Source organism: Octopus bimaculoides, chromosome 20 (genome assembly GCF_046866305.1).
Source record: "Octopus bimaculoides isolate indiv1 chromosome 20, ASM4686630v1, whole genome shotgun sequence".
Taxonomy (NCBI): Eukaryota; Metazoa; Mollusca; class Cephalopoda; order Octopoda; family Octopodidae; genus Octopus; species Octopus bimaculoides.
In genome coordinates, this window is record NC_142947.1 from 36,002,645 (window position 1) to 36,018,963 (window position 16,319).

Here is a 16,319-nt window from a genome sequence, read left to right on the forward strand (position 1 = left end):
CTGTCGATCTGTTGGCACTCCGTCGCTTACGACGTCAAGGGTTCCAGTTGATCTGATCAACGGAACAGCCTGCTCGTGAAATTAACGTGCAAGTGGCTGAGTACTCCACACACACGTGTACCCTTAACGTAGTTCTCGGGGATATTCAGCGTGACACAGTGTGACAAGGCTGACCCTTTGAATTACAGGCACAACAGAAACAGGAAGTAAGAGTGAGAGAAAGTTGTGGTGAAAGAGTACAGCAGGGTTCGCCACCATCCCCTGCCAGAGCCTCGTGGAGCTTTAAGTGTTTTCGCTCAATAAACACTCACAACACCCAGTCTGGGAATCGAAACCACGATCCTATGACCATGAGTCCGCTGCCCTAACCACTGGGCCATTGCGCCTCCACTATCACTGTCGATAACTGGTTGTAAAACCATAAAATAATGAAGTTCACTTTAATATATTTCTACATTATTTCTTTATGATGATCATTTAATGTGGATATACTAAAGGAAAGCTACAATACTGCAGTATCTGTCTTGAAAAAGCATCTCATACAGACATGTAGTACCAAAAAACACTGAACATTTTTCACCTGCTACTGTTACTTCTGTGCTTTTTAGCACTATACATCTATATGTGGTGCCTTCTCAAGATGTATTGTGACTTACTTTTTAGTATATCCATGTTAACTCTTTAGCAATTAAACCAATCATATCCGTTCAAATTATTCTACCTGTTTTATGTTGAAACTGGCTAGATCTGGTTTCTCACACCAACTCTACAATATCATTCTAAAAAATTAACAGTTACCTCATCAAATCCCAAATCTACAAGGTAATGCAAAATTAATTAAAAACATGTGAATAAATAAGCATTACTTTTGACCGAATAATGTGAATGCTAAAGGGTTAAATCAGATATATAGATTGCTTTTCAGTACTGATACTGTTTCCATTGCAAATAACAAAGTATTCCTTTTGTGGGTTTTTTTTTTTTATCTTTGTAATTAATTTATATGATTCTTGATGTGAATATATGTGTTGAAACATATTTCGTTGTATCTCAGGAGGGTCGTTATGTCATTAGATACATGCACTGGTTCTATTTCACTTCTCCATATTTATAAGTCAATTGGTTAACCATTTGACCTATTAACTGTTCAATTCTTTAATTACTACCAGAACACAAATTTGAACTCCGTTTTTTTGGGGTTTTTTTTTTTTTCAAGACAATTGCTAACACCACAGCAGCACTATGACTGGGGACTGAGGGCCATGAAAACTGTTCTTAGAGGATGTGCCAGTCTTTTACAGAAAGCCAGAGATGAAGATGGTATGTGGATAATCAGTTTTCTTTTCTCGAGATACTCTGAATTTATGGGATTCATTGGATTGTGCTTGTTAATTTAAAACAGTGGTATTCAACCAGGGTTCATATGGCCCGTCAAGATTCAAAGGGCCCTTCAGGGTCCATACAAGATTTTGTTATTAAAATTTATTTCTAATAAATAGTATTCCCAATATATTTCTGCAATACAGAAATTTACATTATTTACATTTGACGGATATTTGTCCTCATCTTGTTTGTTGTTAACACAACATTTCGGCTGATATACCCTCCAGGCTTCTTCAGGTATCTTGGAGAAATTTCGAACCTGGGTTCTCACTCCTAAGGTATTTTTCAATGTTATTAATATTGGGGCCGATCTAATTGACTGCCCTCTTCCCTCAAAATTTCAAGCCTTGTGCCTATAGTAGAAAAGATTATTATTATTTGACCAGTGAGCTGGTAGAGTTGTTAGCACACCGGACGAAATGTTTCACAGCATTTTACCCATCACTACATTCTGAGTTCAAATTCTGCCGAGGTCAACTTTGGCCTTCATCCTTTCGGGGTAGATAAATTAAGTACCAGTGAAACACTGGAGTCGATGTAATCAACTAGTCCCCTCCTACTAAATTTCAGGCCTTGTACCTTTACTAGAAAGGATTATTATTATTATTATTATTATTACTACTACTATTATGATTATTATTATTATTATTTTCATTATCATCTTCTTTCAATTTTGTTTCCATTTCTTGCCAAGTGTCTTCCTGACACCTAGGGCAAAGAAACACACTGTATACATTGGTAGTTCATTAAAATAAACACACCAGACTGCTCATTTACAAAGTTATGTGATAGAGAAAAAGGGGAAGAACGACAGAGAAAAAGGAAAAAAAATTTTTAAATGAAAAAAAAAATAAACAAAGAAAATAGAGGGGAAAAAAATGAAAGAAAATCCACACCAACAATGCTCTTCTCAGTATGTGTGACATACCAGATAAGACAATCTTTTACACTTCTTGCATGGATGGTAAGCCAGGGATGATTCTTAAATAATTTTCAATTATCATTATCGTTGTCGTCATTATTATTATTATTATTATTATTATTGTTATTAGTATTATTATTGTTATTATTCAACCAATATTGATTTTCATTGATTTTTTTTTTGTATGCTATTTCTAATATGAAACTGATGCAAAACTGAATTCCAATACGTTTTCCTTTTTTTCTTTTTCTCTCCGGAATAATATCCTTCTTTTAGTAACCATCGATGAAACAGTCGAATCAATGTTAGTGGTGCAGGCACTGAGATTTAACACTCTGTCGAAGCTCACCTTCTCTGACAGCAGTGTGTTCGACAGTCTGGTGCAAGACATATTCCCCGGGGTTAGTTTCAAGGACATTCAGTTTGAGAATGTCGCTCAGGCATTCCGCGAGGTGTGTCAAGAACAGAACCTGACCGTTGATGAAAGCCAGGTAAGTGAGACAAACTACCTTTACTCAATGTCCCAAATAATGTCTGAGGTTTACAGCTTCAGTGTGAAGGATACGTGTATATTTTATTTGGTGTAGTAGTGTGTGTGTGTGTGTGTGTGTGTGTGTATGTATGTATGTATATAGGAAAGTGTTGTTTTATTTTTATATGCATTTTCATGTTATGATATATGTAAGCGTGGCTGTGTGGTAAGAAGCTTGCTTCCCAACCACATGATTCCAGGTTCAGTCCCACTGCATGGCACTTTGGGCAGGCATCTTCTACTATAGCCTTGGGCTGACCAAAGCCTTGTGAATGAATTTGATTGATAGAAACTGAAAAAAGCCCATTGTATATATATATATATATATATATATATATATATATATATATGTATATGTATGTATATATTTATGTGTATGTGTCTGTGTTTGTCGCCCACCGTCATTTGACTACCAATGCTGGTATGTCTATGTCCCCATAACTTAACAATTTGGCAAAAGCAACCGATAGAATAAGTACTAGGCTTATGAAGAATAAGTCCTGGGGTCGATTTCTTTACCTATCATTTGATACCTGCTTTCCATGGATGGTTTGACAGGAGCTGGCTAGGTAGAAGACTGCACAAGGCTTCACTGCCTGTTTTGGCAGGGTTTATGTATGTATGTATGTATGTATGTATGTACATACGTACGTACATATATATATGTAGATAAATAGATAGACAATCAGACAGGCAGATATGGTTAGTTGTAGCAGTGTGTATACATATATATATATATATATATATATATATATTATGTTGTCAGATAAATTAGTTCATTATTTTTTTTTTGTACTTGGCATTCTATCATTATGTCTGAAAAAGAGCTCAAATTTATTCAAATTTCAAAACCGATAAACAAAAGTTGTGGAGGGAAAATAGATCAACAAAAAATAAACTGAACTCATAAAATGGTATAGTAAAAATATTTTTCATGTAAATTCAAATAATATTGGAAAAGGATTAAAATAAATGGAGGAAAATGAAGACCAAATGAATTTATCTGACTACCCAATAAATGCCACATATATGCAGGTATACATACACATGTAGTTACGTACATGCATACATACAAACACACATATATATACATATATACACACATGCACATACATGCATATACACATACTATATACGTACATACATACATACACATATGTAGACATACATACATATACACATGCATACACACATACATATGCACATACATGTGTACTTACATACACAAATACATATATATATGCATACACATACATGCACAAAAACATATATACATACACATACATGCACACATACACATACATACATACATACATACAGATGTTTTTAAATTAAAAATTATTGATTACACAAAATAATCTTCAATCTTAAAATCTTATGTATATTGCACAATGCTGCATGAAATGCGTCAGAGTAATAATACTTTCAAATTTCAGCACCAGGCCAGCAATTTCAGGGGTGGGAGAGGTTCATTACATCAATCCCAGAGCTCAACTTGTACTTATTTTATCGACCCTGAAACAACGAAAGTTGACCTCGGCAAAATTTGAACTTGGATTGTAAAGACAGACATTTTGCTCAGCATCCTAACGATTTTGCCAGCTTGCCACTTTGCATCAGTGTAATAATAATAATAATAATGAGGTCATAATGTACCATACATCAGGTGTTGAAGGGATTGCAGAGAAACCTGAGATGAAATGATTTGCTTAAGAGCACAATGCACCACCCAGTCTAGGAATTGAAACCACGATCTCACAATCATGAATGAAACACCCTAACCACTGTGCCATGCATCCTCACTACCATTTTGAGCGTGGCCGTTGCCAGTACCGCCTGACTGGCTCCTGTAGGATTTTCGAGCGAGATCGTTGCCAGTGCCCCTGGACTGGCTTGTGCGGGTGGCACATAAAAGACACCATTTCGAGCGTGGCCGTTTTCGTGCGGGTGACACGTAAAAGCACCCACTACACTCTCTGAGTGGTTGGCGTTAGGAAGGGCATCCAGCTGTAGAAACTCTGCCAAATCAGACTGGAGCCTGGTGTTGCCATCCGGTTTCACCAGTCCTCAGTCAAATCGTCCAACCCATGCTAGCATGGAAAGCGGACGTTAAACGATGATGATGATGATGATGATATATATATATATATATATATATATATTACGCACACATACATGGTTGTGTAATAAGATATTTGATTCCCAAACACATGGTTCCAGGATCGGTCCCACTGCATGGCATCTTGGGCTAGTATCTTCTGCAATAGCCCCTGGCCAACTAAAGCTGTATGAGTGGATTTGGTAGACAGAAACTGAAAGAAGCCTGCCATGAGTGTGTGTGTGGCTGTGTTTAAGTTTGTGTCTCCTTGTCTTGGCATCACAAAGTAGTTGTAAAGGAATGATAAATGCCATTGTCATGCAAGCAATGCCATTCATTTCCAAAATTCTAGAAGAACATGTCTGGCCATGGGGAAACATTGCCTTGCTTGGAAACAGGTGAAGGTTGGCAAAAGGGAGGGCATCCAGCTGTAGAAAATCTGTCTCAATAATCTCCATTTAGCCTATGTAACCATAGAAAAGTAGATGTTAGGATGATAACAATATATTGGAGCCTGGTGTAGCCATCTGGTTTCACCAGTCCTCAGTCAAATCGTCCAACCCATGCTAGCATGGAAAGCGGACGTTAAACGATGATGATGATATATATATATTTTTTGTTGAGTCAGTCTCTTGCTACTCTGAGTTTCACCTGTTGGTGTGGCATAGGGTCTTCAGGCAAGTTTTGACCAATCTCCACTATGGGATTGAGTACTCTTTACTTCTGACCAGTTGATACTAAATGGATATAACTATGTATATGTGTATGCATGTGTGCATATTTATATTATATTATATATATATATATAAGAATAATATTAGGGATAAAAATCACAATTTATCAAAAATTAAAATTAAATTAAGTTTCACAGTATATAATATATAAATATATAATTTAGAGAAAAGAACCAAAGTTCATGAACTCATCCATGAAATCCACAGTCACATATAGAAAAATTTAATAAGTACTTCATTATTTTAGTGATTATTACTTTGTATTTTATTATAGTTCTTTTAAGTATATTTACTTATTAAATTTTTCGATTTGTGACTGTGAATTTTCATGGATGAGTTCATGAACTTTGGTTCTTTTCTCTCATCATCATCATCGTTTAATACCCACTTTCCATGCTAGCATGGGTTGGACGATTTGACTGAGGACTGGTGAACCAGATGGCTACACCAGGCTCCAATCTGATTTGGCAGAGTTTCTACAGCTGGATGCCCTTCCTAATACCAACCACTCCGAGTGTGGAGTGGGTGCTTTTACGTGCCACTGGCATGAAGGTCAGTCCGGCGGTACTGGCAACGGCCACGCTCAAAATAGTGTATTTTACGTGCCACCTGTACAGGAGCCTGTCCAGCGGCACTGGCAACGATCTCGCTCGAATGTCTTTACACGTGCCACCGGCACAAGTGCTAGGAAGGCAACGCTGGGCACAGGTTCCATCACGATTTCGCTTTCGCTTGCCCCGACAGGTCTTCGCAAGACAAGGTCTTCACAAGCCAAGTTTTGTGTCCAATGAAGGAGATACCACCATGCTGGAAATAGCAGTCAGAACTTGATTCTAAAACCATATTGAATGTTCATATAGCACCAAGAGAGAAGACGAGGATGGAATTATCCAGTAATTTTTGCTAGTTTATTTTGTCTCTTTGTCTTCTCTCCTGGTGCTATATGAACATTTAATGTGGTTTTAGAGTCAAGATTTGACTGCTATTTTCAGCGTGGTGGTATCTCTTAGATACCCTAAATTATAATTTTAAATAATTATTACCTTTGATGGTTTTTATTCCCATGCTGGCCACATGATAACATCGGTATTTAAATATCGATCTTATCCTTATGTATATATGTGTGTATACATATATTTTTAGCTGCTATTCCTAGCAAATTGAGTGACCACGTAGAGGCTTCTTTTTCAGCTTGCATGTTTATAGTCAATGAAGGAAGTGAACAGTGACATTTTGTATTAGGCAATCAGTAATTGTTTCAATGAAATTCCTGGCAAAGTGAATTGATGAGATTTAAAGCAGCGATAATTATGTCATTAATGGAAGGAGCTAAAGTAGAGTGAATGAAGTAGATGAAGAACTAATTATAAAGCTACTTTAAACATATGTAAGGGTTTTGTTGCAATTAACAGAAATACAATTAAACGTAAAAGAACAGGACATACATGTCTGTGTGTCTCACTCTTTCTCAGGTGTAAAAGTAACAGGTACTCCTTTTGAAGCCTGTAAGTGCTAGCTATGTGTGTTTGACATATGTAAGAAATAGGTACGTCTGTTTGATATACGTTATGTGCAGGTATGGCTGTGTGTTTATGGAGTTCACTTTGCAGCTGTGTGAACCCTGTGGTTTCAGTTTCAGTCCCACTGTGTGGCACATAGTGAAAATGCCTTCAACTATAGCCTCAGGCTAACTATTTTGTGAGTGATTTTGTGTAGAAGCCTGCCATTATATATATTTATATGTGAAAATATATATATATATATATATATATATATATATATATATTTATCATCATCATCATCGTTTAACGTCTGCTTTCCATGCTGGCATGGGTTGGACGATTTGACTGAGGACTGGCACGCCAGAAGGCTGCACCAGGCTCCAATCTGATTTGGCAGAGTTTCTACAGCTGGATGCCCTTCCTAACGCCAACCACTCTGAGAGTGTAGTGGGTGCTTTTACGTGCCACTGGCACGAGGGCCAGTCACACGGTACTGGCAACGACCACACTCAAAAAGGTGTTTTTTACATGCCACCAGCACGGGAGCCAGTCCAGCAACACTGGCAATGACCTCGCTCGAATGATTTTCTAACGTGCCACCAGCACAAGTGCTAGAAGGCATATATATATATATATATATATATATATATATACACACACACACACACACAGACAGACACACACACACAGAGTTGGGCGTAAGTCCATTAATCCACTAATCATTAATTAATGAAGTTGACATTTTCATTAGTGATTCAACTTTTAAGTTAACTTTGAAAATCATTATCAGACTAATTAACTTTTGTTACATTTAGTTTCTGTTAACTCAAGTCCATTAACCCCAAAATTTCATAAAAACTGGTAAACGTTTAAAAGTTTTTATTGTTTTCAGATTGTCTTAGTATATTTAATATTCTACGTGTCATATTTAGGTGGGGTTTTTTTCCTACACTCATGCATAACACGGCCTCGCTCTGTTGGGACTACACGTGTGTTACTTTGACATCCTCATTGCATAAAATTTGTTTATGGGGAGAAAAATATTGAAAAATATCATTAGAAGTGTGAGTGAGAAAGAAACAAGGAGGCAGGTTTTGGGATGTGCTAGAAACAACAGCCAGATCTCCCATGAATCACACATTTTCCTTATACACACACATGCACTCACTCGCACACATACACTTATACACTCACACACACACGCACATATGCTCACTCACACACATGTGCGTGCGCACGCACTCACTCATACACGCACACACATACACACACTTCCACATGCAGATATGCTAACACACTCACACATACACACACACATTTACACAGTGACAGTGACACACTCGCCCACACACTCAGGCATAGCACAGATACACTCTGATATACACATGCACACTCACATACACACACACACAGCCATATACATACACAGACTCACATGCACAGAGACACACATGTGCACAGACACACACACCCATTCACATACAGACATACAAACATATGTACACACACACACACACACACACTCACAAACACAGACACACACATACATATACTTACACCCACAGACACACTCGAGCTCACACACATATCTATGGACACAGTCACACACATATAAACAGTGATATATGCAGATACACACACACACACACACACACAATGCATATACACAATGAGGAACAAGTGCACTTATGCACAGACACAAACACATACACACATACTCTCTCCCTCTTCTCTCTTTCAACCTCTCCCTCCTCTCTCTTCTTTTCTTTTTCCCATTCTCTTCGTCATCCCTCACCATCTCGCTCCCATATCTTCTAATATAAGTTAAACCACAGATTGATCTCTGTGTCATACCAAACCAAATATAAACTATTTGGAACCCAAAGAATTGGCAAATAAAGACAATGAGGTCATATGTCTTTGGAATGCAATTATTCTACACAATATAATTCTTGACTTACTTTAAATTAAATACTGTCTTTGAAATTTGGCCATAACTGTTCTCTTATATGAAGCGTTATCACATAGAACTACTGCAGCCATATATTTCCCTCTTTCCATCCCTCCATCCCTCTCTCTAACTCTCTCAGTCTCTCTTGCATTCTTTAACATATCCCCCCCACACACACACACACTCATACATACATGCACACACACACACACACACACACACACACACACATATCTACCTACTTAAGTATTCGTCCCTCCGTCCATCAACCCACATTCCATCTTCTTCATCTATCCATGGAGTCATCTATCCACTTTTGATTCCCCTCCATCCTTCCATACCTCTATCCTCCTTTTATTTCCCCTGTAGCCATCCATACATCTATTGACTTTTTATGTCCTTCCATCCACCTGCTCACCTTTTATTTGCCCTATCCACTCCTTCATTTCCCCATCCATTCAGCTCTCCATCCCTTCATTTTCTTCCATTTATCTGAAGGTACATGGCCTAGTGGTCAGGGTGTTGCACTCACAATCGCAACATCATGGTTTCAATTCCTGGACCAGGCAGTACATTATACTCTTGAGCAAAAAAATTCATTTCATATTGCTTCAGTTAAGTGAGTAACTCTGCAATGGACTGGTGTCTTGTCCTGGGGATATGTGATCCCTGTCATGTCATGGAAACCATGTAACTGCCCTATGAGACCTAGGACTTGAGGTAATCATGTCCAAGAGGTTGTTGTTATTGTTGTTGTTGATGATGAAATTTGGCCACAATGAAAGGTAGGCAAGATAATCTGCCTACCTTTTATTTCCTTCATCCATCCACCCTGTAAACACCATGGCCATCCTGCCTCCCGATGACAACATTAAGATTTGTTTCTCTATAGCTGTAGCACTGAAACACTTCATGACAATCAAGCTGAATATCTCTACATTGTTGTTTAGTCCATTTGAAATAGCAGCCAAATTATCCTCAAATCACATCCTCCCCTCTTAAAAAGGTTTGGGTTACATATTGTTGTTTTACATATACTATGACTGCAAAAGGCAAAACCTCCAAAAGATGGAATGGTCATAATTGGAGTTCCTTTGATCATCAGTCTGTTAATTCAATAAGGACTGAGCTCAGGATAAGCAACAATAACTACATCAGTAGTGTCTCCTTATCTCAGAGATCCACTAAAGTTTTTCTCTCTGTATGTGATTTTGAGAAGGGTTTTTATTTTCCCATCTGACCAACATCTCTAGGGTTTGTTTGATCAAATCATTAACTCTTCACCTGTCCAAACCATTCTCATAAGTTTGTCCTAAATTCCCATGCTTGTTTTCAGACTTTTACATAGTCCTTCTTTCATACTTTCTGAGTAATATAACGCTTTCCTTTCATAAATCCCAAGTTACTCTGGTGGTTGAAAAGAAAAAAATTGGGAATGTGTATCATATATGATGTGTTGACCCCAGGAAATTGTGTCCTGTGCATCATATACGACACACAGGGCAGACTAGGTGTTAAGATTACTCAGTTTCATTCTTTCTTACTTTTGTCTTCCTTTTGCTCATTCTTTCTTTCCATTATTCTTTCTTTCTTTGATTGTATTCATAAAAGTAGCAAGCTGGCAGAATCACTAGCATGCTAGGCAAAATCACTAGCATGCTAGGCAAAATGCTTAGTGGCATTTCTTCCAGTGCTACATTCTGAGTTCAAATTCCACCAAGGTCAGTTTTGCCATTCATATTTGCAGTGTTGATAAAATAAGTACCAGTTGAGCACTGGGGGTCAGTGTAATTGACTAGCACCCCTCCCCCACAGTTTCAGGCTTTGTGACTATAGCAGAAAGACTAATTATATTTCATTAAACTTTTATAACCGAGCTGTTATTTTATTATGTAACTGGAATGGTTTACATTGCTATTGAGCAGGTGAAGAAAGCCTTGGAACTCTATGAACAGCTGAAACAAAGGATGGGCATCGTAATTGTTGGACCAAGTGGTTCAGGCAAGTCCACTCTCTGGTCAGTTCTACGCCAAGCCTTAGCAAAGATTGGTCAGACAGTAAAACAGTACACAATGAATCCAAAGGCCATGCCAAGAACTCAGGTATGTTACAATGTTTTGTTATTGTTATTGTCATTATTGTATACGTAGCCAACCCTGCTCCCGCATGAGCAGTTAGTTCCACTACAGTCAACTCAAAGGTAACCTATAGCAGTGGCTCCCAAATGAATTTTTCACAGAATCTGTTATATGGTTTTCCCAGGGGGTGTGATATGTTGAGGCGTTAACCCAGCGTTTTTATTCTAGAACTTAGATATATATATATATATATATATATATATATATATATATAGGTGCAGGCATGGTTGTTTGATAAGAAGTGTACCTCCCAACCACATGGTTCAGAGAGGGAGAGAGAAAGTGAGAGTGGGAAGGAGAGAGATTACATTGTGTGTGTGTGTGTATTTGTATATTGTTTATTGATATTGGCATCTTTTGTTCTTATATATTTAGTTGCTTGGTCACATCGATATGGATACTCGTGAATGGACTGATGGAGTTCTTACAAACAGCGCCCGCCAAGTAGTCAAAGAACCTCTTGGTAATTATTTTCAATTCTATAAAATTCTCACCAAAGAATCTAGTATCTCATTGAGTTATTGATGCATCTGTATTTTCCCTTGATGAAATCTTATCGTTATTTATTGCCATATTCCTTCCTTTATATGTATTCAAGAAATTATTATTTATCACCATTTTCCAAATTGTTATCTTCATAGTCTAAATATGAAAATATTTCAATTATTCCACTCTTTTATTTGGAATTGCAGTGTATTTCTGTATTTCTTTTTTTTTTTTTTCTGCAAAACAATATGTTTTTGTAGATTTATATATTTCAGTTTTATTCAATTCTTTGTATTCATTCTTTTTAGATTCATTAACGTTAGGAACAGGCATGGTTGCATGGTTAGGGAGCTTGCTTTGCAACAAAGTGGTCTTGGGTTCAGTCCCACTGCATGGCAGCCTTTGGCAAGTGTTTTTAATATAGCCCTGGACCAATGCCTTGTCAATGACTTTTGGTCAATGGAAAGTGTGTGGAAGTTCATCATACAGGCACAGGAGTGGCTGTGTGGTAAGTAGCTTGCTTACCAACCACATGGTTCCACGTTCAGTCCCACTGTGTGGCACCTTGGGCAAGTGTCTTCTACTATAGCCTCGAGCCGACCAAAGCCTTGTGAGTGGATTTGGTAGACGGAAATTGAAAGAAACCTGTCGTATATATGTATATGTATATATATGTTTGTGTGTCTGTGTTTGTCCCCCCAACATCGCTTGACAACCGATGGTGGTGTGTTTACATCCCCGTAACTTAGTGGTTTGGCATAAGAGACCGATAGAATAAGTACTAGGCTTACAAAGAATACGTCCTGGAGTCGATTTGCTCGACTAAAGGCGGTGCTCCAGCATGGCCACAGTCAAATGACTGAAACAAATAAAAGAGTAAAGAGTATATATGTGTGTGTGTGCATGCATGTGTGTATACATTTCTGTGTGCATGCTTGTGTGTGTGTATGCATGTGTGAATACATGTGCATGTGCTTTCCTTTTCTGTATGCATGTGTGTATACATTAGTGTATGTAAGCATGTGTGTATGCACATGTATGTATATGCATGTGTGTGTGCATGTGTGTATGCATTGTGTGCATGCATCTGTATGTGTATGCATGTGTATGTATGTGCGTGTGTATGCAAATATGTGTGTGTCCATCCCAACCAGCAGCACCACTTGATAACCAGTGTTGGCCTATCTATATCCCTGTGACTTAGCAGTTCTGCAAGAGAGACCAACAGAATAGGTACCAGATTTAAAAATAAATACTGAGGGCAATTTGCTTGACCTTCAAGACAGTTTCCCCGGCATGACCACAGTCCAGTGAATAAAAAAAAATGAAAGACAGACGATAAAAGCTACTTAGATACGACATACATACATACATACATACATACATACACACATACATACATACGTACATACACACATACACACACACATACACACATCTGTATGTATATGTAATTGTTAAATAGGATAGCAAACATTAAGGCAAGGCAAACATCTCAAGTCAAATACAATATTATTATTGGAAAAAAAAGTCAAAATCTTACAGCTGTTTCTGGGATATTCCATCACAATAATATTGTATATGACTTGAGATGTTTGCCTTGCCTTAATGTTTGCTGTCCTGCTTAACAATTATATATCCACTGCATTGGAAATTTGCAATGGCTCCATAACTACTGTTTCGGCTATAACCTTGGAGCCCTAATAATCTGTTACAGCGCTTACTTAGTGTACTTAATCGTTTAGATCAACTGTGAACTAAACCCTCATACTTTGAAACCATGTGGTTTGAAAGAAAACTGCTTACCACACAGCCACCCCTGCAATGTGTTTTCTTTTTTGTTTTGAGAAAAAAGAAAGATTAAAAAAATGAAAGAGAAATCCTACCAGGGGCAACAGGAGTTAAAGAAATGTTACAGAAGGAAAGTTCATGGAAGATCTGAAGATCGATAAATTACCTTACAGTGCAACAAGGTCTTATTATTATTATAGTGGGCAACGATTTGGCAGAATACTCAGTATGCTGGACAAAATGCTTAGCGGCGGCATTTTACCTATCTTTACATTCTGAGTTCAAACTCTGCTTAGATCAATGTTGCCTTTCATCTTTTTGGTGTCAATAAAATAAGTACCAGTTGAGTATTGAGGTTGATGTAATCAACTTCCTCCTCTCCTCAAAAACTTGCACACTTTGTGCAAAGCCAGTCCCCCCCCCCCCCTGTTGCCCTTGAAACCTGTATTGGTTTGAAGGGCAACAATTGCCATGCGCCCTGTAGTTATTATCAGTAATGTTATTTGTGGTTTTTACTTTGACAGATATTCATTCCTGGATTATATGCGATGGGGATATTGATCCTGAATGGATTGAATCCTTGAATTCTGTACTGGACGACAACAGACTCTTGACCATGCCATCAGGGGAGCGGATTCAATTCGGACCGAATGTGAACTTCATATTTGAGACCCATGATCTTGTCAATGCATCCCCTGCCACGATATCCCGTATGGGCATGATATTTCTCAGGTGAGATTGTTACTACCACTGCAGATATCTTTTATCTCATTTAACTAAGCTGAAGAAACAATAAGACAGTGTATTAGTATCAGTTCCTTCTGTGTTCTTTCAAACACACTGGGCAGCACGTTTAAGCCTCTGGTTTCTAGTGGCTGCAGTTTTCCCTGCATCTAGCCATCTGATGTTGGTCTCTCCCATATCTCTTATGAATGTTCTGTGCCATGTAGTTTTCAGTCTTTCTCTATCCTTCTAGTCACCAGTCTAAGATTTGTCTTGCAAAAATGTTTGGAGGTCTTCTTAGAGTGTAAAATATATACATATCTACATATATGGACACAAAACTCGGCTTGCGAAGACCTGTTGGGGCAAGTGAAAGCAAAATCGTCATGGCACTTGTGCCCAGCATCGCCTTCCTGGCACTTGTACCGGATGGCATGTGTAAAGACATCCGAGCGATATCATTGCCAGTGCCGCCGAATTGACTCCTGTGCGGGTGGCATGTAAAATACACCATTTTGAATGTGGCCATTGCCAGTACCGCCTGACTGGCCTTCGTGCCGGTGGCACGTAAAAGCACCCACTACACTCTCGGAGTGTTTGGCATTATGAAGGGCATCCAGCTGTAGAAACTCTGCCAAATCAGATTTGAGCCTTGTGTAGCCATCTGGTTTCACCAGTCCTCAGTCAAATCGTCCAACCCATGCTAGCATGGAAAGCAGACATTAAACGACGACGACGATGATGATGATATACATACACACATTCTTACATATGTATATATTTATATATATATATATATATATAAGATCAAGAAAGAGGGTACAAATTTCAGAAGTCAGTGTTCTTAATCACTCAATATATTTCACAAAATCGGAATACTTCACAGCATACATAGGTGCACTCATATATATATATATATATATATATATATATATATATATATATATATATATATATGATGTAATATAAAATTATTTTGATATGTAAACACATATAAATCATAAATATACTTTTATGAGATCTTATGAGGTTGTATATCCGTATTAGAAATCAATGAGGATATTAAAAGATGCACATGGTGGATGTAAAGTGGTAATCCATATAGATGAAACGGTGGTAGAAGATGATTTTAAGAAGAATCTTCAGCAGGTACAAACTCTAATGACTGTTTCGAGAATATGTAGGTTGAAATGGGCAAATTATTTCTAACCATAACAAACATCTACAATTCTCTCACTGAAGGTAATTTAAGAGGATTTACAAAAGTGGTTTTTTTTTTAATTTTAAAAAACAAGAATGTTTTAAGACTTTTTAAAATTCGAAGGCTGTATCGAAAGAGCATACAGTTCAGGTGAATGATCTATAATAAGAGCTGAGTTTACATGTTTAAGTAGATTATAAAACTATTGATAATATTGTTTTAAGATGAATCCAAATGCGCAATGGATAAACAGGTTAAAATCATATAAACTAATTATTTTTGGAAAAAATTATATATATTATAATATGTGTATATACTTGTGTGCATACATACACACACACATACATAGACATGTACACATATATTAATATATATATATTAATGTGTGTGTGTGTGTATCATCATTTAAAGTCCATTTTCCATGCTGGTAAGTTGGGGAGCTGCACCATGTTCCAACCTGATTTGGCATGGTTTCTACTGTTGAATGTCCTTCATAATGCCAACCACTCCAAGAATGTAGTCCATGCCCTTTCCATGCCACTGGCATGGGGGTGCCAGTTATGAAACACCAGCATTGGTCATGACTATAATCTCGCTTGGCTTCACAGATCTTAGTATGTATAATATATATATATATTATACATACACATGTATTATACATACATATATATTATACATATACAAGTTATTATTTATAGGTTAATATGTATAGTTAAAACAAATTATTTCACTTTGTCTCAAAGTTTCTAAATTCTTATAATGTAAACAACATACAATTCTCAATAGCAAGTATATAGCTTCTAAAATAGAGAAAATTTAAAGGGTTGCTTTGGTCTAATGGTAGAACTCCTGTGATGC

The 16,319-nt window shown here is 37.4% G+C and overlaps 1 protein-coding gene across 2 annotated transcripts in view; it reads left to right on the top strand.

Annotated features, from left to right (window-relative positions):
* LOC106875444 (cytoplasmic dynein 2 heavy chain 1) overlaps nt 1-16,319 on the top strand; it is a 309,460-nt gene that overhangs the window by 165,853 nt on the left and 127,288 nt on the right. For both annotated transcript variants that reach the window (XM_089338346.1, XM_089338347.1), the window contains exons 33-37: nt 1,217-1,320; nt 2,582-2,796; nt 11,048-11,224; nt 11,636-11,723; nt 14,062-14,269. In XM_089338346.1, the coding sequence (XP_089194472.1) occupies nt 1,217-1,320; nt 2,582-2,796; nt 11,048-11,224; nt 11,636-11,723; nt 14,062-14,269 (792 nt within the window). The remainder of the gene's footprint in view (nt 1-1,216; nt 1,321-2,581; nt 2,797-11,047; nt 11,225-11,635; nt 11,724-14,061; nt 14,270-16,319) is intronic.